The sequence below is a fragment of the Podarcis gaigeae genome, assembly GCF_964106915.1.
Source record: "Podarcis gaigeae genome assembly, chromosome: 3".
In the NCBI taxonomy this organism is placed as follows: Eukaryota; Metazoa; Chordata; class Lepidosauria; order Squamata; family Lacertidae; genus Podarcis; species Podarcis gaigeae.
Window position 1 is genome coordinate 94060833 of NC_139680.1, and position 25492 is coordinate 94086324.

A 25492-nucleotide genomic window follows, 5' to 3' on the forward strand; every position below is an offset into this window, starting at 1 on the left:
ATAGGAGAGTTATTCCACTGAAACCAGTAAGACTTTAAAGTACTCAACAGTAGCTGGATGTTACCCTTGTTTATACTGCATTAGCAGAGCAATCATCATGCTCCATCCTCAGCTCCTATTCTGCAGAACAGTAAACTGAATAGTTTTATCTGAACATGTAAAAACATGTATAAATGAACAGATCTATGAGTTCCTCTGTAAATATCCCCCCTTTGGTTTAACCTATGGTGACAATACATAACCAGTTTCCTTGCCATCCACCCATCTCTGCTCCCCAACCCCATCCATCCATACAAAAACTGACTGGCGTTTATGCTCTCAAAAACCCCAGGGTCATTCCCAACATCCTGTTCGTTCATTTTCATCACCCAGTATAACCAGTTAGAAAGTCATCAGTGTTACTTTAGCAGGGTATCCAATGCTAAAGTGTGCTTTCCAGCTTTATTTCTAAATAGTACTATAGGTTATTCCCAACCCCAACCCCCTTTCAAATCACATCTAGTCTATGGAGAGCATGACACATTTTTCTGTATCCATGTTTTTCGCAAGCGTCTCTCGCAAGGGCCTCTGTCAAAGCTGGCTTTCTGGGACTTCATTTTCAGGAACAATTTTCTGAAGTGACAAACACTATAGGGAAATCTGTGCTAACTGTTAAAAAACCTACAACTGAGTTATTTGCAGTACTGTCATGCTAACTTCCAACTCAATAAGACCAAAGAAACCTCTGGGGGAGACTCTGCTAATAGCTTCTTACTGACCTCCTTGCAATACGCCCTTCTGCTGAATAGTGGCCCAGTGGTGAATATGGCAAATGAGGTGTGAAAGCTGTGTGTGTGTGTGTGTGTGTGTGTGTGTGTGTGTGTGTGTGTTTTAAGGCTATGATTCTGACTCGCTGTAAAAAGGAAAACTGAGCTCCACAAACTCTCTCTGCTCTCTTGCCCTGGAATTCTTTTCTTCATCAGGCCTTCCACCAGGGAAACCCATGCATGACCCAGAAGTATTATTAATTTTGCCAGATCCCAAGCATAGGAGTGCATGTGCCATTTGTTACCCAGCCACCCTTAGCATTACATTAATATTTTGAATCATTTTCATTTCTAACAATGTATCATTTTGCTTTCTTCATATAATTTTTAATCTTAGTAATTGAGAATGGCATGCAGAGGGCAAAGAGAAAGGTTTTGCTAGGAAGGATCAAGTTCGTGAATTATATAAATATCACATTTTTTAAAAAAACCTGGTATTTTTTTCTACATTGAGCAGTCACCCACACTCTTCTAATTTTCTTTTGATAATAATCCAGTGTCATCACTTAAGGTGCATTTCTACTGTTGCATTTTTTTTTTTTTTTTACAGATTCCTGCTGTCAGATACACCATCTACAAATGGTATCAGGCACCCACCTAAAACAGCTTTCCAAACTACAAGTAATCCTTTTCCAATGTTTTTGAAATCAATCCCCAAATTAAAATGCTCCCTGTAGATTAACTCCTGCCAATAGTTCTGCAGCTGCATTCTGGACCCTTATTTTCTTGCACACTGTTGTTGTTGTTTAGTCGTGTCCGACTCTTCGTGACCCCATGGACCAGAGCACGCCAGGCACTCCTGTCTTCCACTGCCTCCCGCAGTTTGGTCAGACTCATGTTTGTAGTTGCACATACAAAGCACTGATAAAATCTAGTTGAGAACTTACCAAGGCATGTATAATGGTGGTTAGACCTCAAAAATCCAGGAAGGGTGCAGTTGGTATATATAGTGAATTTGGAAGAAAGCATTCCAAGACAGAGTTCAACCTGAGATTCAAGATCAGTGTTGGGCACACAGGTAGCTCCAAAAGGCAAACAATATTACTCTGTCCAAAATGGGTAAGTCGTCAACGACATTGCATGACAGCCTGATCCCTAGATCCTTCCCTTACAAAGCACTAGCGTGTTCCTTAAAACTTTTTGTGTGCATGTAATCTATTCTACTTTCTTTGTTAAACACACAGAGAGACGGAGAAAAAGAGAGCGCATTTCTTGAAAAAAGAAACCATAAATGTAGAAGCATGAAGGAGAGGTGTGAAAGAAATATTTGCTGGAAACGGAATTGCTGAATCAACACTGACCAATGCACTTCATCATAATTATCAGGACATACTACTGCCAGGGGATTTATAAAAATCCCACTCAGCAAATAATTGCCCTGCTGTTAGGAGATAGTCAAGAGTGTTAACACACTGTCACAGTCCAGCATTTAGTAAGATATTCAACATTCAATTACTCTTGTGGGGAACTGAAAAGAAACATGATATTTTTCCAGGTACTGCAGTTAATGCTTCCTTAAGAATTCCAGTGAATATTCCTGGTAGTGTCCAGATGAAGGGGAGAGCTCTGGTGGCCTCTCTCTCTGTCAAGAGGTGAAAGAATGATTTGGAAATTTAAATACGCATACACATACTTTGAAAATATTGCAAAAATAAAGAAGTGAATGATTCCATACAGTGTAATCTCTTCGTTAAAAATAATACCAATTTCTTTTAACTACAATCAGGTGTATATGTGCATTTTGGAATGGCATAACCAAGGATCTATTATAGATTAGCCTCAAAGAAAAAAGTTCATACTTCACTGTAGAATTTCTAAATATTATTCAAATATTTAAAGAACTCACAAAAGAGAGCCTTTGGTTAAGATTTTGCCTTCTAGAACTTAAACAAATGACAACCATCTGAACAACTTCAGTGTAGCTGTGAGTTGCAAGGAAGGCTGACACCTGTATCAGATTTCTAAATCACACACTCAATTCATGCACTTGGACCTAAGTCCCAAGTGAGTTGTCTTAGAATTGTGGTGTGTCAACATCTTAAATTCAAAAGGTTTGGCTTAACTGGGTTGGGATGTACATGGAAAACTGATTTCTTATGCGCAAGAATCTTGCAGTGTGAAAAGTCCTCTTGAATTTAATAATAATTTTGCTTGAACAAGAGGCAGGAAATGCTAACCTATACTCTGCAGGTCTGTATAGAGTATCAGTGATGTTTTACTTATCCATTGATGAAATGCTGTAACTGAGGTCCAGCATTATTCCTAAAGTACCTCCATTTTGGCTAGGTCATTTATATATCTCCATTTCTTTAATAACTAATTTAGCAGTATTCATTTTAAATTATTAAACTAAGCCTTTAATATGACTCATTCACTGGACTCCTTGCTCTGGGATTTCCCCTTACTTTATGGACTGACCAGTTGTTCTTTCTACCAAAAGAGAATAACGGTGCTTTCAAGATACCCAATTTTATGGGAGCTTGATGCTAACAGGAAAATCGGGTAGTATTCAGTCAAAGCAGATTGGACCAGGCCTTTGGACAGCTCTAAGAGTTGTCAAGACAACTGCAGAAGATGTTGTCTCTAAAGGGACCTATAGCCAACTGAAGCCTCATGTAGGCTAACTAGAGTTGGTTTGTGGTAGGTGCCATCTCTCTGAAGGAGCTGGCTGGGTGGTACTCTTATTTTGCAGATAGTGGTCTTCCAGGGGGCTCAGCCATTAATATCTTAAGACCAAGTTATCTCAAGGAGTGCCCCTCTCTGTATTGTTGGTCCTTTGATTTAAGAATCCTGCAAAGATCAGGCTTTCTCAATGATGGCACCCCAACTGTGGAAATATCCTTCCCCCATAATGTGGCTGGTGCTGACATTTAGTGCCAGCTGGAAACCTATTTTTTTCACCAAGACTTTGGGGATAGTGCAGCGGCGTAGCGTGGGTTATCAGCACCCGGGGCAAGGCAAGTAATTTGCGCCCCCTAACACGGGACAAGGCAAGTAATTTGCGCCCCCTAACCCGGGGCAAGGCAAGTACAGTAATTTACTCTCCCAAGCAGCAGCAGCGAGGCTTCTCTTTCCCCCGCGCTCTCCCGGAGCTGCCTCTTTTCTTTCCTTTTTTCCCTTTCTCCAAGGCTTTTCGCTTTCTCTCCTTAATTGATTCCCCCTCCACACCGCGGCGTTTCCTGGCTGCTCCCCCCCCTTCCCCTCTCTCTCCTCCTCACTTTGCTTGCCTTGCCCTGCCCTGCCTGAGGGCGCCCTGAGGAGACTCCGCTCTCCTTTCTGACCAGGCGAGGTAGAAAAAAGGGGGAAAAGTCTCTTCCCGCCCCCTCGCCAGACTCCCTGCTCGGTGCGGCCAGTGGAGAGAGAGCCGCAATTACCATACAGCTCCTCTCCCTCCACTTCGCCAAGCTGTCAAAGCCCGGCAGCAGCGGCAACGGCAGCAGCAGGCGCAGCCAGACCCCTGCCAGCCAGCCAGCCCGCCCGCCCGCCCGGCTTCCTCTCCTTTTTTTTGCCCGCTGCAGAAGGCTTTGCTCTCCCCCTTCTGCGACCTCCTCACCAAGCTGAGCGAGCGCGGGCTCCCTAACCCGTGGATTTTAGTAGGGGCAGAGAGCTGCTAGTGCGAGTGCGCCCCCCGCCCAAGTTGCGCCCGGTGCGGCCGGCACCCCTGGCACCCCCCACGCTACGCCACTGGGATAGTGTGTGATGCATGCAGGCATCCAGAGAGACCTGGATTGTCTAAAGTGGAACAGATGACGTGAGCTGCCTATTGTCATGCTAGTGTTAATAGGGAATTTTAAAATCTGACTTTATGGTGTATTTATGGTATATTTTTATTATTGTGATCCACCCTGGAATTGTTTGGTGATGAGGGGTAGGAAATAAATTTTACAAACAAAATAAATAAATCATCTGAAAAAAGAGTTATGGAGGCAGGGCTGTGTCTTCTGGCCAGGTAAAGGTAAAGGTACCCCTGACCATTAGGTCCAGTCGTGGACGACTCTGGGGTTGCGGCGCTCATCTTACTTTAGTGGCCAGGGGAGCCGGCGTACAACTTCTGGGTCATGTGGCCAGAATGACTAAGCCATTTCTAGCGAACCAGAGCAGCGCACAGAAACGCTGTTTAGCTTCCTGCCGGAGCGGTCCCTATTTATCTACTTGCACTTTGACGTGCTTTTGAACTGCTAGGTTGGCAGGAGCAGGGACCAAACAATGGGAGCTCACCCCATCGCGGGGATTCAAACCGCCAACTTTCTGATCGGCAAGCCCTAGGCTCTGTGGTTTAACCTACAGTGCCAGCCGCGTCTCCCCCCCCCCAAAAAAAAGCAAGTGTTTCTTCTCTGGACGACATTGCTCGAAAACTGCACTTCAACATACTCTGAACATGACACAAAACCATGATTTTGAGCAATCTTTAATGTAAAGTATTATGTTTTAAATGGATCTTCTCCATGCAATAGACTTCTTTCCTTTATCTTATATCTGACTAGGATGAAAGTATTTTTTTTTCCTACGTTCTGTTTGGCTATTATTAAAAACTAACTCACTGCACACAATATGGACAGCTAAAGCCAGATCAGGGACCGCTACTCGCCATTTTCTCTCAAATCCTCCAGAGAATTTATTTATCTGAAGGAAATATGCTATAGCACAAGATTTACAGCTATCTTCAAAATTGGTAAGATTTTGCTTCATACCATAAAACTGTACCACCAAGTTGCATTTCAAGGACAATGTCATCATTATTTTTATTGAGTTGTTTAAAAAGCGGAAAACAGTGTGGGCACATCATCTTTGTCTGCAGATCCCGAAAAGTCACAGCAGCCAACACTGCTACAACGGACTACTTAGCTCTTTTTGAATCAATAATATAAGCCTGAGGCATTACATGCCGAGCCAAAATAGAAATAAACACATGCAAATTAATAATACTGCAAATATCATCGCTTTACAAACCAAAACACCAGAGACAGCAGGTCAAGCTGCAATAGAAGCCATTTACCAGGGCATACTAACTAAAAAAATTAATTTTATAATTCCACAACTGATTTTAATGCTACCATTTGTTGTTTTAGCCAAATTACTGATGAATGCAAGCTCTGTCATAGCAAGTCGCTTTTAAGAGGAGGAATAATATGAGAGGCAGAAAACAGGTATATTTATAGTCACTTGAAGATTCAAAATCTTCCAAAACACAGGAACAATATATGTAATAATTTGGTTGGCTTTCACTGTTTCGGCACATACTTCTTTTTCTTGCTGAAGTTGAGCGACAAAATTACATTTTAAAAATATATACACAAGGAGACACACATTGCTTATGTTCATATTTTAAGCCACTCTGGGAAGGGTTACAATGTAGAATTGTTATTATAAAAATTAACCACTGTCAATTGTGGTGTGTCTTACAAATATTAAATGATGATAAAAGTTTCCTGCTCCGCTCTTATTGATTTGTCTTACAGATAGAAAAGATGTTCAGCCTAAAAAACTAAAATGATGTTGTTCGGTCTTTGTAAAAGCTTTGTGCTGGCACTACAAACCTGAGAAAGAATAACACGAAGAAAAACAGGCACCATTTAAAGAAATAAAATAAGGATTCCATGGCTTTCTCTGAAAAACAAACTCAAAATTCCCTCTTTAAAATCTCATTCTCAACAGAAATGTTATGAATACGAAAATTGGATAGATCTTAACACTATCTCAGTGTATTTCTAACTGTAGTACTCAGTTGGATCTCTTCCACAAGGCAACCAGTAGGTGGAGCAGATAACATAATTTATGACTTGAAAACACTGGCATAGATTCTATGGCAAGTTTCTTCATAATTATAGGGATGACGAAGAAAGAATTTTCTTCAAACAAAGGAAGGCTTAGATGTGTTAGGTGTTACTTGACTAGTTATTGAAACCACCAATAAACGAAGAACGTTGATTAAAAGCTCAATATTTCATAAGGATAAAGTTTTAGAGCTTGTCATTTATTTCTCCAGGCATTGTCTTCTAGCAACCTCAGTTTTAATCAAAATACAATTCCAATTCTATTTTTAACTTCTTTGTATGCTAAGTTTATACCAGCATTAGACACCCTGAGAAGGTAATATATAAGGATGCAACAAATCTGTATATTTTAATGTGTGTGTGTGTATAATTTGCATATTTGCATTAACCTGCTGCATATCGAATCACAGGGAATGTAAGATACACCGCAATTCTGCAATGACATTGGCACATTTTGGGGCTGGGACCTGAAGTGCTAGTTCTTAAATTGTTAAGTAATATTTCAATAAGTGCATTACACTTCAGAGACAAGTGTGATTTTCACATGTTGCTACATATTGCACCATTTGATTAGCATGTTTGTAGATTGTCTTGAAATTATGAGGATGAGAAATCTTAAATTTCCAAATTAACCATAAATACCCCTACGCACTATCTTCATTGAGATGCGGTTTGTCCACTCTTTGAAATATTTGGATGTATTTATATATCTAAATTAAAGTTTTAAACAATGAAAAGTCCTTTCCCAGAGAGATTTTTTTCTTTCAAGCAGCAGATGAATAATTCATTTTTAATAATATTGATTTACTAATTAGTCCTTTCTTCTGTTTCTTCACAAACGAACCTTGATTTCACTAAATTTACAATTAAAATAACTAATTTCCACTAATCAGTTCACTTTCCCATAATTAATTGCTATGCAGCTTAGGTAAACAAACTCCAACATTGCTTATTCATGATTGATGTGACACAAAAGAAGGGAGCTAAATTTTCTATGGCAAAATCTTATGCTGTTGTCTTCGATCCCTGATTGGAAGAATGACACTTGTTAAGCAAAAAGTGAGCATGACTAAATAAAAAGTCTAATCATCAATAACAGATACCCATTTAAGACTGAAACAATTGTGCTTGCATTTCCAGTATGGATGTTCATATAAATAAGCACTTATCGCAGGCAGGAAAAGACTTATTTGCACTGATGAACTTAAGCAGGGATTAAAGAGGGGAACATCTGTCATACCAAATAGCTCTTCAGAATTCCAGCAAATCTTCTAAGAAGAGTAAATAGATCTGTTGGAATATATTCAAGAGTACTGTCTACAAGAAGGTAATCAAGGTAAATTTGCTGACCCAAGAAGATCACTTTGGAAAGTTTTGTTTTTTTAAAACAGATAATCTATTCTTAACCACCTATTTTGAAACATAGTGGAGCAATGTAATTCTGATCAAAGCATTAGTTCAATTAAAACAGAAAAAATATGAAACCCCTCCTCAGCTTAATAACTGGTTAGTCCTTGACAAGTGAAACAACCACAACAATAAGCCAGTCAAAATGAGTTTTTAAAGTGAGGTTATGCCCTTTGTGTTGTGTTATCACAATGGCAGATCAAACTGCTGACTTGGACTCTTTCTGCCAGCCACGCTGATGCCGCCTCTATGAAGCTGCTGTCGTGTCACGCAGCAGTCATGGTACCTGCTCTCGCCTATAGAAATGCACTAAATTGAACTCGAAGTAGTGTCTTTGTGATATCTTTTCAACAAGTCATGTCCCATTCAGCCTGCTAGTTTATCTCTGTCAAGCTAGGGGCCTCAGTGGTTTGCATGAGCTGTCAGGGACAGGTACACCAACCTGCACAGTGCTAAGGAGGTAATGCATCTTTTGGGCGAGGTAATCCTTTTTCCTTTTTTCTCTTTCGAGGGCTTTTTTCTGTTCCTCTTTCTCCTTCATCTCTGCAAACTCTTCCAGTTCTTTCCTGCATGAAAACATTTAAATGATTACTGGGCCAATGTAAAAAGGCATCAGTGCTTTAAAAAGTCTTTCCCAGCCCATCTTCCCTAGTGATGATATGCTGGCATTGTCCACTGTTTACTGAAATCGACAACATCAGGACTGGCTACATTCAGCAATGCCTGGCTAGTACTGTTAGAACAAAGGAATACAAGAGACATTCAGCCAATGCACTAAGATTCTCAACCATTCTGGGAGATCCAGCTTCATGTAAACAAAAGTTTAAAGATTCATAGGTAAACTATTATGTATCCTTGTATCTATGTTTTTAGAACAAAATCAGCTTACAAATTGTTTAGAAATGACTGGTTTTAGTTTTAATATTAACATTAAAATAATTATTTGTATCCCATCCATCTGACTGGGTTGGAGGCTTCCAACAGAATATAAAAAAACCAAGATACACCAGACATCAAAAGCTTCCCAATACAGAGCTGTGAAACTTAAGCTTCCCTAAACACGGCATGATATTTTAATGTTGGGGCAGGAGTTAAAGATAAAGTAATAAACTTCTCCATATAGTACCGGAGCATGAAGGAAACGTGTAGTTGGTTATGCGAGTTAGATGCCACATGAAAATTTGTAGCCTCCCTAGAATAGATACTTATGGATGACTGTGTAGTGCCATGCTTAGTTAGACCAATGGTCTTTCTAAGTTCAACATTCTGCTTACTAACAGAGCTCAGTAAGCATGGGGAGGTTGTAAATAAGGAACTATCCTGTGTTTTTGCTGTTGAATAAGCATTTGTCTCCCTTTCTGAGTCACAAGGTTACAGGTATAAAGAGACTGACAGAGAGGGTCCTATAGAGATTACTCATTACTGCATATTTATTGGGAGAGGGGCCATGCACCAGTGGTATATCTCAGGTAACAGAAGTGGAAACTCCTCCCCAATGGACCTGGGACCAGGAGTGTACTAGCAAATTCAGAAATGCAGGGTCCCTGCATAATAGTCACAGCTATGTCCCCTCACAACCAGACCTCCTCACAGCCATGTCCCTTTCCAAGTTTATACAACCTTGTAAAATTATACAGCAATAATAATTAAGGACGCATTGCAACAATTAGTGCAGTTCTCTATGTGTTGCCTTTCAGCTAGATCTACTATTTTCTGTGCATGTACATGGGTATATGATTTAGAGTGAATTGAGTTGTGTTTTCCCTGAAGTTCCATTGTCCGTAGCAGAACTTTAACATCAGTTTTTTGAAACTGAAGCAGCTTGTGTTTTTATATAGAATACACAGAACAACTCATTGATGTTGTTCTTGCGCATCTGACTCCAGAGTGTCCCTACAAGTCAATCCTCAGTGGTTGACTCACCTCCTTCAACTCGGATTGGCTCAAATCAACAGAAAGGGTGAAAATACCTTTTGGCTAAAATCTCCCCTTTTATGCTGACTGGTTGGCTCCAGGATGCTGGCGGCAAGGACACTGGGGGGACCCTGCTTCAGAAATAGTAATGTGTATTTGACCTCCACACAACCCCAGACCATTATCCTTCTGCCTTGGACTTCTGCTTCTAGTCTGAGTAGATACTGTTGGGTTACATGAACAAATGGTCTGATTCAGTATTAAGACACAGAAGATTAAGTAATTAGTTAAGAGAACTCTTGCAGGAATTTTCTACCCTGTGAATTTGTTTCTATGATTTTTCTAATAAATTACTAATCCTATTGCCAATTATTGAACCCTTAAAACATTTCATAGATAAAATGTGATTGCATAATATATTTATAACAACGCATTACAGTATCACCCTCACTAACATATACCCAGAGTAGAAGTTAGCTTGATTAACATTTGTTGTTATTGGTATTAAGAAACACTAATTCAAATTAACCTTGTGTGTGAAAGACATAAATTTTGTTCAGCGATGTATGTAGATTTAATAAATGTTAATTAGGTAAGTTCTGACCTTTTTCTGGGCATCTTATGTAAAATACAGCATTGAAAATAATTCAGTTCCTGTAGGGTAAATATTTATAATACTTCAACATATTCCATATCAATTAAATATCAGGGAGTGCAATCCACAGCACAGTAAAGTTAATAGCAAAACTTCCATTGATTTTAATGGCACTGGTTTGGATGCATGTAATTAAATATTACAATTAATTCAAAGAGCCCCGTGTAGATACAAAGGGCACATGAGGGCACTTTTGCATGCATTCAAGGGGTACACCGATTGCCTACCTATAAATGGAAAGCTTCAATACATATGAAAAAATCCCCAATACATATGTGAAGGACCGTGCACGTGTTCTCAAAGAGGAGCTGGTTGCACTTAGACACACCCAGGCAACGTCCTGACCCAGGATGTTGGTCTTTGTCAGGCTGATGGCAAAGCCGAATCCCATACAGGTTTGGGCAAATTGGTTGGTGAGACTCTAGAGCTTCCTTGGAGTGCACAATCAAGGCTGCCTCATCTGCAAAGAACCTCTCTCAGATATGGACCCACCACACTTTTGTCTTGGTGTGCAGATGTGTGAGGTTAAATAGTCCCCCGCCACTCCTTGAATGGATGTAGACACCGTCTTCCATCGAGCTGAAGACATAGGAGAGCAACAGGAGAAGAATATGCCAAAGAGGCTCCATGTTCTTAATGCCAGGCTCAGTCAGGGAACATAGCTGTGTTGTAGGTAGTTCCACTTTGCTTTGACGCTGTCTCTGGGGCAGTTCAGTAGAGCTTCTTTGACAGAATCGGAGAAGGATCTTGCTCATCACTAGTGAGTGATCTGTGCCACAGTTGGCACTGTGGTAGCTCCATGTGACATGATCACAGTTCAGTGCCAATCACCTGGTGACAATCAAGTGCAGCCGGTGCCGGTGCCAGTGCCCCAACCTTGGACATCTCCATGACACTTGCTGCTTTGCCTTGGTAGAGAAGAACCTGTTCATGGTTCAGAGGCTGTGATATGAACACAGATCTAGCAGCTGTTGTCCATTCTTGTTCATGCTGCCAATACTAAAGGGGCCTATGAAGTTGCCCCACATGTGATGATCATCTCCAACTCTAGCATTGAAATCTCCCAGGTGTTCGCAGGCTGGGACCCTCCCGACAGCCTGGTCTAGTGGGAGTGTAGACATTCAATATGTTAACTGGACTGGAGGTGGTTGAAAGGTGAGGGAAAGCAAGCATTCTGAGCCCTTGGTCAGTGGTTTTATTGCAGACAGAAGAGGGTTCCACGCTGTGAAGCCTACACCGTGAGTATGTGGTTCTTCTGGATGCCTTCCTTGCCAGAAAAAGGTGTCGTTCATCTCTTGGAGGCTGTCATTTGAAGCAAGTTTGGTCTCCTGTAGAGCAGCAAGGTCAATGCTGATCCTTTTTAGCCCATGGTCAATGATGGCCCACAAGACACCATTCAACTACCTTAGAGACTCCACTCCAGATTTGTGTAGGGTTCATTCCTTAGCTTTTTCTTCTCCTGAAGATGTCCATGTGGTGTGGAACCACTTTTATCAGCAGAGTTTCCTTATCCAAAATTGGAGTTTCATCTAATTTGCTATGGGCCCTCAAGCTTCCCAGCTAGGACATGAACTGAAAACTAGGTTTCTTCAGGCTTCCTACCCCTAGAATTCACCTCCAGAGTTATAAGTTCTTACAAGTTCTCTCTTTTACATCATCAGTTACTTACTACAGTACTGTGGTCTTGGCACAGTGGGAGTCTCCTGAAATAAAGGCTGAACGCAAGAAGCACTTTAAAGGTTTGCTTTGAAAAATAATCAGAGTTAAACCTGTGTGAAGTGTAGGACTGTGGATTTCATTGCATTACAGAGCTATTCAGAAAACTATGATGATCATGCAACAATCAGTTGACTCTGTCCATCACAAAACCAGAGCATTTTCACTCCATTACAATTATAGATATTTTCAGTTTCTCGCTATCTATAAATATGTAGATATGGAACGTTTTGATGTTGTTTGTAATGCCACTGCATTTTATTACAATGGATGTATTTCCCCCCTTTTTTATGATGTAACCCATGCTGAGATTGCTTGTTGATGAATGGCAGGATACAAAACAAATAAATAATATTTTCAGTGTAATGGGTCATAACTTTTTAAAACATGCAATCTGGCAATATTTTTACCATAGATATAGAAAACTCTGTTACAAAAATCTATATGCTATGTCATTTTTTACTTTTCCATCAAAATATTAATCCATAACATGTAGAGTAAAATATTAAGTAAATCAAACATGTTTTTCTTTCAAATGTACAAGGCAAAAGTAGAACAAAACAGAAATAAATTAAAGATAGGAGAAGATGTATTATTCTGTTTCTATCCCTGGAATGTTTTCTTTTTTCTTTTTGTTGCCTTTTACTGTTAAAGGCTTCTAATACAATATTTCATACAAGGTTACTTATGAAACATACTGACGTTTAAAAATCACCATGCTATGCTTTTGCAGCAGTGTAATTTTTTCCCAACATAAGATTAAATTGCAAAATAAATGAATTACTTAGAGTGGCATGGCCCCCATTTTGCCACACTTCTCTTGAAAATTGCTTATTAATATGAAAAAAGAAGTTGGAAAATAGCCTGTTTTACTTTATGCATAGTGTTTGGAGGCCTCCAAGCCTGGAGACCTGGACTTGCTGTACATTTTAGATTGTATTGGCAAGCGGGTACACTGACCTTTCTGACCTGCATCTCAAGGCTATTATTAATCGCTAAGTAACCTGGTAAAGCCAAACAAATTTGTTTCCATTGAAAGGATCTCTATCTGTGTCTGAGAATTTGTGCCGTACCAAACCAACCTCATTAACTGTGTCCACTTTTGACAAAGAACTAGGACTTGGAGAGACTGGTGACCTTTCTTTGTCCTCAAGGAACAGATCTCATAGCCGAGAAATGTGAGTAAATAAGCATTTTTACAATAACATTAATAAAAATATATAAACATACATTCTCAGATTTTTAAAAGCAATTACACCTGTCAACGCTGGTACATATGTTTCCTATTTAGTAATTACTCTTTTTTTGTTGCAGATTTGTCTGGTCAGCCTCAGTATCTATGAACCGCAGAGAATAAAATGCCTACAAATGAATATTTACAAGTTCTTCATTTCCATCCAACTTCTTGTCAACAATGGTAAAAGCTAGAATTGTCCAAAAATGGGTAAGTGCTGGACAACACAGAAGAAAAGCATTTATATACAAATATATATTCAATTTAATTAATTGAAACAATTTTGTTTCATCAATGAAACATCAATGAAACAATGAAACAATAAAACAATTTTGTTTCATCAATGAAAGTTGACTATTATTATTTTGAATGGATGATTCACTATTCACTATAGTAATTTGGTAAAATTAAATTACATTTGTCAAAAAATGCAGAACTTGGCAGCAAATAATTTTATTATGAACAATCACTGCAGCATATAGGCTATATCAGTAACAAGTATTTCCTTTCTTCTTTAATTTCCAATGATAGTCCAATAACCGCCCTGGGAGTTATAGGATGGTATTCAACTATATTTTACTCAGACTAGACCCACTGCAATTAATGGACCTAGTTTAGTCATTTTCAATCATTTCAATAGGTCTACTCTAAGTAAAACTTAGTTGAATATTACTCACATAATTGAAGAGCAGATATAATTCTTTTTTACGTGAACAGGCAGCCTACATTTTTAGAGCTCATTTTCTTCACAATATATATCAATACTAAACTGGCAACAGAGAAAAAGCTAAGATGGTATCTTTTGTTGAACTTGTAAGATGGTATTTTTTGTTGAACTTGTATCTTATATAATATTTAATGGAAACACTATCATTTATGTATACGATGAATTATACGTATAAAAACATGATGTGGTTGTTAGACGCTAGTTCAACACTAGGTGGCTAGTGATCTAGAACAATGAATAGGTGGGAAGAGAGAGTTCTAAGCTCTCTAGCACACACCTATAGAAGGAAAAACAGGGTTTGAGTTGGGATGAGTGCAGGAATGTGATGAATGAGCACATTTTTAAGGACAATAGTTACAACAACAGCATTTCTTCCTCAAATGGGTTCACACAGAGTCCTACGTATAAGTAAGCAGTGATTCAAAGAGGCATATAAGTAGGAATCTAAGACTGAATAGGGAACCTAAAAACAAGGAACTATTTTAACAAAGAATTATATGTTATTTATGCCCTACTATAACAGACCTTCTAGAGTGGTATCAATTCCCAAGCAGAAGGCACCCCCAACTGTCTGCAGATTCTTAAGGAAAGTCCAATGATATCAGAAAATAAATCTACAGTGGTGCCTCGCAAGACGAAAATAATCCGTTCCGCGAGTCTCTTCGCCTAGCGTTTTTTTCGTCTTGCGAAGCAACCCTATTAGCGGCTTAGCGGATTAGCGCTATTAGCGGCTTAGCGGCTATTAAAGGCTTAGCAGCTTAGCGGCTAAAAGGCTATTCGTGGCTTAGTGGCTTAGAAAAGGGGGGGGAGCGAAAAAAATCGCAAGACTCACAAGACGTTTTCGTCTTGCGAAGCAAGCCCATAGGGAAATTCATCTTGCAAAGCACATCGAAAAATGGAAAACCCTTTCGTCTAGCGGGTTTTTCATCTTGCGAGGCATTTGTCTTGCGGGGCACCACTGTATGTTCCCAGGTAGCAAGATTTGATAGGAATTAAGCATCATCCTGAACTGGTGCAAGCAAATTAGAGAGCAGTGAATATTCTAATTCAGTGCATCTAGTACAGTGGTACCTCGGGTTAAGTACTTAATTCATTCCGGAGATCCGTTCTTAACCTGAAACTGTACTTAACCTGAAGCACCACTTTAGCTAATGGGGCCTCCCGCTGCCGCCGCCACATGATTTCTGTTCTCATCCTGAAGCAAAGTTCTTAACCCGAGGTACTATTTCTGGGTTAGTGGAGTCTGTAACCTGAAGCGTTAGTAACCTGAAGCGTCTGTAACCCGAGGTACCACTGTATATGTTTCTGCAGTGGGTCTCTCATGGGCAGACATGCTTGGGACTCAAAGGTGAGGGAAGGAAAAAAAGGGAGACAGTCTCTACCAAAGGTTAGGCCCTGAAGGAAAATACTGAAGGAACAAAATGATCACTCCAGGTGAAAGCACATGCACATTTTCCTTTACTTTTCCTGAAAACCTTTAAATTAAATTGTTAAAAAAATACAAAAAAATTAATAAGAACCCCAAACCACTTTAAAATATATAGCCATTAACATGCCCTGCATAATAAAAACAATAAAGGGAACCCTTTGAAAGAGAAACAATTACAAAGAAAATTAAACATAATGCTGATGAAATCATACAACATTAGCCCCACTAAGCAAGAAGTCCTTGTGTGGGCTTCCATTAGTGGGACCCTTTAACTGAATCTTTCCCCTAGACTTCAGTACAGTGGTACCTCTGGTTACAAATGTTTCTGGTTACAAACACTTCAGGTTACAAGCTCTGCTAACCCGGAGGTAGCTGCTCCCGGTTGCGAACTTTGCTCCAGGATACGAACGGAAATCGCGCAACAAAGACACGCGCGCAGCGGGAGGCCCCATTAGTGAAAGCACGCCTCAGGATAAGAACGGTTTCAGCTTAAGAACGGACCTCCGGAACGAATTAAGTTCATAACCAGAGGTACCAGTGTATCACCCTCTTGAAATCACAATGCATCAAAAATCAGTTGAATCTGAAGGGGGAATTAGGGCCCCATAATTTGACCATTCAGATTTTTTTTTGTCAACCCAAATAAACGAATATTCCTTTATCCTATGAGTTATCATTCATAATTGCTAAATTAATTGATTAAATTATGTAAATCTACATATGAATAAAAACTGGTTAGAAGAACGTGGCATACTTTTTGGTTTCAGATGGCACCATCTTAGAAAAACCCTTCAGCATGAGGATGAACTAGGAATTCCTCTTCTAAAATGTTGTCTGTCATGTAATCCTATATAAACTTGGCTTGGCTCTTCTTATGTTCCTACCCTATGCATAGGATATTAGTGAAGTTACAAAGAAAAATGAATATGTGAACCTGTGCCTGACATTCTGCCCCCAAATGCCCTACAAAATGGTAAAAGTCAGCGAAAGCGAGAATGAAGGCCTAATAAAGCTTTGGGGAAGTTGGAGAAAAAGGAATAGAATCTTTTTATGGTAAAATGCCACAATAATTTAAATCCTTTCACTAGTTAAATGCATTCATATTTTAGAAGTAGTGCACTTAGGAACACTTGTCATCATGATTCAACTAAGATTATATGCAACAAATGTCTGAGACTGTGAATTTTTCACTTTTGGTTAGGTATTAAAAATAAAACTCATTCATGTGCCAAGGTAACTTATTGTTATTCTGAGTTTTCATTTATGCAGTGTGCAGTGGTGTTGGTTCCAGCTATGAGATGCAAATTTGGTTGACAGTGCTCCTTCTGTTTCTATAAATGTTAAAAATACATATATAATGTTTTCCTAGCACTTTAGTAGATGTCCTTAAATGATGATTACAGCAGTATTCAGACCGTAATGGTGATGCACTCAACACCAAGATCTTGCAGATTTATACTGACGTACTTTCATTGAACTTTATCAAAATATTGCATTTTGTTTTGCATTTTAATAAGAAGTTTGTGATCTTGTGACTGTATAACTATAAATATGTAGCATTAAGGAAAGCAAAGGGCATTTCAGACAAATCAAAATAGTGTATAATTTGTATAGGAAAGGGTAGAGAGAACAGTCAAGATAGGGCATATTCACAGTAAAACATTAATAAAAACAAAATAAAACTGTGGTTTACTCTGATGGAGTCATCATATCAGGAGGGATACAGTATCAAACTAGTCTGTTGATCTCATGACCACATTTCCAACTCTCTATTCCAGGCATAGGAAAACTCCGGCCCTCCAGATGTTTGGGACTACAATTCCCACCATCCCTGACCACTGGTCCTATTAGCTAGGGATGATGGGAATTGTAGTCCCAAACATCTGGAGGGCTGGAGTTTGCCTATGCCTGCTCTATTCTTTAGATCTACTAGAAAGGTAAAAATGATAGAGGTTTACATATTTCATGCCAAGATAATCTATTGCTGGTCTTTATGATTTGGGATCTAAGTAATTGCTTCTTCCTTTCCTATAAAATTATTGCTGCGTTCAAATGAAGTATCCTAGCTTGTAGGCAAATCTAAGCTTTGTTCTGGGTTTAGCAATCCTGGTTTCACCAAAACGAATCACAATCCCCAACGCAGCCATGATGTTAAACCAAGGATTGCACTTTGTTTTTCCCAAGCAGTGGTAGGGAAGCGTGAAATGGACACAACACACTCTTGCATGGTAAACTATGGTTTATGATTACCATGATGTCTCCACGTGGCCAATGAAGTGTAAAATTTGTTTCTGGCTATCAATTGGTTATTTGATTGTACCAATAATCTTCAGTAAAAGTTTTTTTACAACACATGTAGTAAGCATTTATTTATGTAAAAGTATTTTTAAAAAGATACCAATACACTTACATCAGCTCTCTGAGCCTCAAAGTTGATAAAAGAGCTTTCAACATGAATTGGCACTACATCAATTTCTGGGGATCACAGTCAGTAGTGCATCAGCAATGATTCCTCTGATTACTGCCTTCCTGCCCCAATATTTACTTTCACTAGCAGAGCTATGCTAAGCAGAGAGGAGATGAGACACAGGAGTCTACGAAAAACCACCAAGAAGTTATATGTACATTTAAGATGAGGGAGGGAGTGGAGTTACAATTAAATGAGGCTTCAGGAGTTTTACTGCAGAAAGATACAGTAGTTTTCTACTTACTCACTCTGAGAACCTCCCAAAATGTAACAAGGAGAGCATGTATAAGCTTTGTGAGAAATAGCACTATGGTAGGGTTGCCATGTTTCAAAATATGGGCCAGAATTGTTGAGCTTGTTTGGCAAAATTGCCAAAAGGACCACACACACAAAAATTGAGCTATTTTTAAGGAAAATCGCCAAAAACAACACTACCAACATAGGTTGCCACATGTCCGGATTTTTCTGGACATTTCAGCAATTTCCGTCAGACACTGCTTCCAACTGCAGTATTCCAGCTATGCCTGGGAATTTCTGGATGTATGGCAACACTATACTATGGCCATATTCTTTTTAAGTCGGGCGTGAAGAATCCTTGGCCCTCAGGATGTTGCTGAACTACAACTCCCATCAGCCCCCATAAAAAGTTAGAATTACTTAACCCAGTGTGTGTAACTTTACACTTGATTGCACTGAATCACATTTAATGCCCATTCACCCAGTTTAGAGAGCTAGCTCCTTGCAAACTGTTCCTGTTCTTACACTTTCCCTTCTTCACTTAATGCCTTTTCCCTTTTAGAAGGGTCCAGTGAAGTCTCATAGTCCAAACCCTATAAAAAAACTAAAGCCAAGCCAGAAAAAAACAGATAACATGTCATGGGGACAAACAAAAATGTGTGGGTACAACTAGCCACAGAGCTGAAAGTGTGGGGTCCTCCAGATGTTTTGGACTACAATTCCCAACATCCCTGACTACTGACCATGCTGTCTGGGGCTGCTGGCAATTGTAGATCACAACATCGGGAGGGCACCACATTGGCTATCCCTGTTAACCATATCAGTCAATTAGTCACCAGTAAATTCAGTTTGTCTCTAGAAAGAATAATTATAACACAATGATTAAAAAGCAAGATAAGGTACTGTTTTAATGGCCCACTACATTCCCCCACCTAAAATCCCACCTAACATTTCATGCGTATGAAAGAAGAGTTACAAGTCTATTAACATGAACAGAGCAAACACCCCTCTCCTCTGGTGTTTCTCTCCCAGATAATTTTACTTCCAATCTTGGTGCCTGGCTCTTTTACCCTGAACCGCAGATACCCTGTCAGATGCCTACAACTGCATAGAGCAGGAGTGATATAATTTAATCAATTACAACCCGAGAATTGTGTTTTCAAAAATCCCATTTATTAATATATAATCTTTAGGTAATCATATTTACCCTCCTAATTTATGGAATATTTATAATGCTATATGTGTCCTTGAAATAGGGACAGTATACTATGAAAAAGTGGCCCAGCTACTGGAGTTCATAAATTTTGTTCAGCTTTGGATGAGTTCAAAGAATTGCCATGTAAGAAAAGCCTTACAGAGGGAATTTATCTGATTATGGCAGTAATAATTACCCAGCTGTTTATTGCAGATAGAGAAATAATTCATGTAGGCAATAGGCCGTGGTGGCAATGACACTCCACATTTAGTAAATATGCAAACTGTTCACTTCTAATTAACCAAGCTAGAGGATGCCCTTATTAAATGTATAAACTAAAAGTGCCTTCCTGACAAGTGATGAATTGTTACATTGCACAAACTCTTGCCACAGAATTATTGGAGTGAACTTGGGGCTTAACTTCATTAAGAGATCTTGTGGGATAGTTAAATGAGGATGGACAGCATAACAAGGCCAGCCTGACAGCCAATGATATGTTAGAGCTTAATGAAATTGCACCTTTTCCTTCTTTTCTACTTACTTTACAGTTAAGATCCCACTTTAGATAAAATAGGAGACTGTGAAATCTGTTGCAGTTGAGACTATATAAAAGTGTGTGATACACACTGCGGCTCAGGTTTTAACAGCAGAATCAATCTACAGAAGATACTAAAGTCCATAAGTAACCTTAATAAAGGTAGTTCAGCAGCCAAAATGTCCCATAATCACTGCTCTGAAACAGCTTTAAGTTTCATCCTGGCTCTACGGTGAATTGTTCAATTAAAAAAAGTGGTACAATGAAATTAGTTGCCAAGTTTTTGAAGAAACAGATTCAAATTTGGCCAACACTTTAATTTTTGCCTGGAAGGTAATGGGCAGCCATATCAATGTAATATGCTGCCATTTACCTAATCCTGTTAAGAGGTAGGACACCATCTTCTCCCCAAAGGAAATCTCCAAACAGTGCTCAAAAGTAGTCACAGAGAGTTTGCACAATTAACTAATGTTCATGTTAAGAAAGACTAATTATGGTATCAGATCTTGATCAGATACAGAGAATTCCCATGTGTATTTTGGACTTGATAACTGTCAAGGAAAAGCTAGATTCTGCTAGTAGCAGACCTTGGTGACTCAACTTTCAGTGGTGCCCTGCTTGACACCAAAATCTGGTGGGTGGGTGTCCCCTCAACCTCTCGCCTTCCGTTGGATGTCATAGTTGCCTCAGAAGCTCCGTGTCCAGTGCAGCTGCACCAGTTGTGTTCCCCTAGATCCGCCTTTGATCCTACTCAGCAAATTGTTTCCCTATTATACATGGGAATTCACCCATCCTATGAATCACACACACACAGTTTCAAATTACTTGCTTTCAGCAGAACATTTTTCTGTTCCAACTCCTCTTGCTCCATTAAAACTGCCTAGTCCTAAGAGCCGACAGGTTTCCTTTGGGTAGTCTAGTGAACTACTCATACTGTTTGTGCTCAGTTTCCAGAGTCCTCTTGAGGAACAGAATAGGGTGTGGAGACTTTTTGGCTCCACGGGACAGATCCTTATTAGGATCTGCATCAAGGGGCCAAATCTGGCAGATGGGCAGGACCCCCACCTGTCAATCACATGATATCATTATGTCATATGAAGGGGGAAACAGGCTTTTGCAATAACTTTCTTGTGAGTCACCCTGAATTTACTTACTAATAAAGATAGGATATAAATGGTCAAAATAAAATAAAGACATCTACAAGGGCATTGGGCAATATTTATTTACAATGCTGCGATATGCTGGTCAGACCTACTGAAACACTCGGTTTTGTTCCCAAGCTGGACAAACCAACTGTCCTTACTGGAGGCATTATTAAACATTTGGTGGAATACTAAATCTGAGTAGTTAAGTTCCCGTTTGGATTTGAAATGAACATTTAACCCAGGCTCTTGGGTTTAAAAATGGGCTATTTTTATACCGATTATAGCTCTACAACATCTCCTAAATTTGAGACGGGACAGTGATCTGTCTCTGTCCAAACCTGTCCAAACTACTTCCTTTAGGATCAGAAAACTGAAGAACAATGCATTTATTACACAGGCAAACACAGGTTCCCAACACCATCTCTGCCAGATTCCTATAAAGGCTGGGGCTGCGTTTGTAGCACAGAAACAGCTGGTGGGCTTAAGATGCTTGGTCCCCCTATTCCATTGATTCTCCCCTGAAGATGTACCCTCCAGCTCTTTATCCCCCAATTGTGCTTATTCGAATCTGAGAGCTTGGCTGAGAAATGTAGGGTTAAAATGGTGGATTTGGAAGGAAGAATGGCTTAGGCGCCCTATCCTGCCTAACTCTTTCTTGCTTTAGTGTTACAAGGCAAACACGGGGATCCCACATTTGTCTCATAGCTTGCAGTTCAAGCCAAAGGGTCGCCAGTTAAACCTATTTCAAATGAAGCTTAAAGCCATAAGCAATAGCAAAGGGCTTGTGGATAACAGTTCTAATGAATTCAATCTATTCCTGAAATTAGCTCATTTTCTCAGTTGATTGCATCCCACCTTTAATGCTGCAAAACATTAAGTAACAGATAAAGTCAATGTATATCTGAAACTAAAATTAGAAGAGAAACTCGGTGTATTGTAAGTTTTACCATTAACAGCATTATGATTTTTATTAACGCTGCCAATCTGTATCCCTGAGGCTAGTTTTTAATTTCATGATATCATTTTCTTGTTCATAACCTAGGGCAGTTTTTGCATATGGGGCTATAGGTTATAAGTGGACACATCTAGAAAATGCATACTCAGTCTTTAAATTAATCAAACCAATTTATCTTTGTAAGAGGAAGGCTGTGAAAACATAATCTTACATATGTATTATATAAACATAATGACAAAAGGGGCTATCCAGACACATATGGTGGTATTCAGCTAACCTTTACTCCATGTAGATTCACTAAAATTAATAAGCACAACTAGGGTATTAATTTCAATGGGTTGCCTCTGAGTAAAGCTTAGCTGAATACCACTCATAGAAGATTTTTGTTTCCAAGTACTGCTTGATGGGGTGTTATTGTTTTGTTTTTATGTTATGTACTTTGTTTTTATACTATAAACCGCCCTGTAATCTTCGTATGAAGGGTAATATACAAATTAATTTTTTTAAAAAATTGTGCTGCATTTTTACTACAGTATTTGTGTTTACAAGAATAACAAAAACGTGCACAAATGCTTTTTTTGTAAATTTACAAGATCTAAGGATTGATGCATCTTGACTGGAGCTGTAACACAAATTATTTCTCCCACAGAAGATTATTATTTCCCTTTTTGAGTTGCTAAAAATGAAATAATCTGTCAAACAGGGCTGAAGCGATGGGAGAACACCCATGATGGCAAAAATCACATCAAGTGAAATTGTCGTTTGTGAGCAATTCGCAGACTAGGGAACCTGCGGCCTTGAGGATGTCTGTGGATACCAACTCCCATCAGCCCCATTTAGAATGCCCGATGGTCAGGCATGATGGAAGCTGTTGTTGTTGGAATCAGTCTGTCTCGAGAGACAGTGGAGTGTGCCTCTGGGAGTGAAGTCAAGCCACTGAGTTAGCAGGACTGAAGTGTCCTCTCTGCGGCACAAGCCTGGGACAAGTTGTATTCCAGCCACATCTGGAGGATCCCAGGTTCCCCACACCTATTTTAAAGGGATAGTGACACTCTCTTGGTGTCTTGACCTACAGACCGTAAGGAAGCAGTGAGGCCCAAGGGACAGAATGTTCACTGCACCACTGAGTGATGGAGTTGAGTCTAACTCAAGGCTGGATAACTCTATAAACATGCTCAGTGCACATGGTGGACAGTGGTGGCAATATTCTCTTCTTAACCATCTCCAGCTCCTTGACCCCTGAGAGCCATTATCTGGTGCAGGCACTGGAAAACTATCATGGCCTAGCAGCATGTGCCTTGTCTCAGCACCCATCCACCAGAATTAGGGCCCACATACATGTTGCAACTGCAGTCTTAAGCCTCTAGCACTACTTCATTATTCTACAGACTTGTTAATATAGAAAGTCCAGAGTATTTTTCTCCTGAGCAGATGGAAAGAGATACATTCTATGTTGTATGCATTTCAGCTTTGGGCTCACTCCAGTGGATTCAGTAGAATCATAGCTGCATGCATACTGGTATAAACGAGATCATAATTTGCACCACATGCTTAGGTAAGAGAAAGAAGAAGACTACTTTATATATTGGATAATGGAGGCAATTCTTTCCATGAAGAAATAATTTAATTAGCACCATAAACTATTTAGAAATATATAAAAAAAGAAATTTAAAGTTTCACTACTCAATATTTTTATCTTTACCTGACCAGCTCATTATTCAAAGCAATAGCTTCCAGGTACTTCTTCAGCGCATAATAATTATGGATATATTTTCGCACGTAATAGCCTCGCCATCTTTTCTGAATCTAGTGGAGAAAAAGCACATATATTTGCTTCAATACTTTTTTTGCAAGAGAGATCACGTTGTCAATTTATATTAAAAATCTAGTTTTATGAGAGATGATATTGCTTTAGCATCAAGCATGCATGTATACAAAATTACAGGTATGAGGAAAAAGTAATATATTGAAATAGTACTTATTGATCAAGGAATGCTAAAGTGAACATGAGCTTACAATGGTTGTGCAAGATATTTTGCATATACCAACGAATTTTGAGGCTATTTAGAATGAAATCGATTCACCTGCTTTTCAAAGCAGTACCAAAAGAAATAGAAGTATTATATACCAAAAGAAGTATTATATTCAAGTCAAAGCAGTTAGCCATGTTTAAGTTAATTAAAGAGTATCATGTAAATTAACATCTAGCTTCTCTACATTTCAAATTTCACTAAAGCTATTACCTTAAGAATTGGTCTGTATTTTATCACATAGAAGGCTATCTGTCTCTGTCTGTTTAGAACTTTAAAGGCTCTTTCCCTACAACTAAGGAATGCTAGGTGGAGATGCTTGGCCACAAAACATGTGATTCTGAATGCCGAGGGAAGTGATTGCTGAGCCATATTCACAAGGAAGGAGGTGCTGCTGTATTATCTCCTAGAGGGTTAAACTTTCCTGCCTGGTGGGATGGGGCAATGCAGGAAAGATAAGCTGTGGCTATTTCAAAAGACAGCTCTGAAGGATCAAACAAAAGATCCATTTTGTCCAGCATACTGTTTCCACAATGGCCAGCTAATGAGAAGCCCACAAGCAAAACATGAGGGCAACAGACATCTTCCACTCAGTTGCCCAGCATCAGGTATTCAGAGGCACACTGACTCCAATACGGGAGGCAGTACACAGCCATCATGACTCCTAGCCACTGATGGTGTATCGTTCATAAATTTGTCTAGACTCTTTTATCGCCTGAGGTCTCGCGAAGAGTTCCAGAGCCTGTGTACAGCCTTCCCAGAGCCCAGCAAGCAAGGCAGAGGGCTTAAAAACACTTTCCAGGGTGGGAAAACGCTTTGCGGAAAGAGCTTTTAAGCCCTCCATCCTTCTCTTCAGCTCTGGGTTGGCCATGTGAGGGCTCTGGAGGCTCCCATGAAATCTCAGACAGCCCTGCAAAATCTTGCAATAGCCTCCAAAGCCTGGTAAGAAACTGTCTCTCGCCCGCTTTCTATTTATTTATTTGTTGGCAATCCACCTGAAGTAAAATCAGTGTATTGTGACTGGCACTCTTAAACATAAACTATACAGAGGGGTGAAAAACTTTGCAGAGCACAGCAGTGGGTTTGATATATCAAAGTGAACTCTGAAGCATTCTAGGAGGTTGTAAAAGTATTCCAGAAGGCTGACCCAAACTGGGTGGTAGGCCAAGAAAGAAGCGGCTGACATTCGTAGTGGTGTCAGATAAGACTTAAAACACACATACAGTGATGGTTCTGAATTGCCTTTAGCTATGCAGAAAACATTTT

General features: G+C 39.5%; 1 protein-coding gene across 1 annotated transcript in view; it reads right to left on the bottom strand.

The window, feature by feature from the left end:
• Window positions 1–25492, bottom strand: part of SPATA17 (spermatogenesis associated 17) — a gene marked incomplete at its 5' end in the record, with an annotated part of 73760 nt that overhangs the window by 38512 nt on the left and 9756 nt on the right. The window contains 2 exon segments of the mRNA XM_083733605.1: window positions 8430–8553; window positions 23899–24002. Coding sequence (XP_083589731.1) covers window positions 8430–8553; window positions 23899–24002 — 228 coding nt within the window.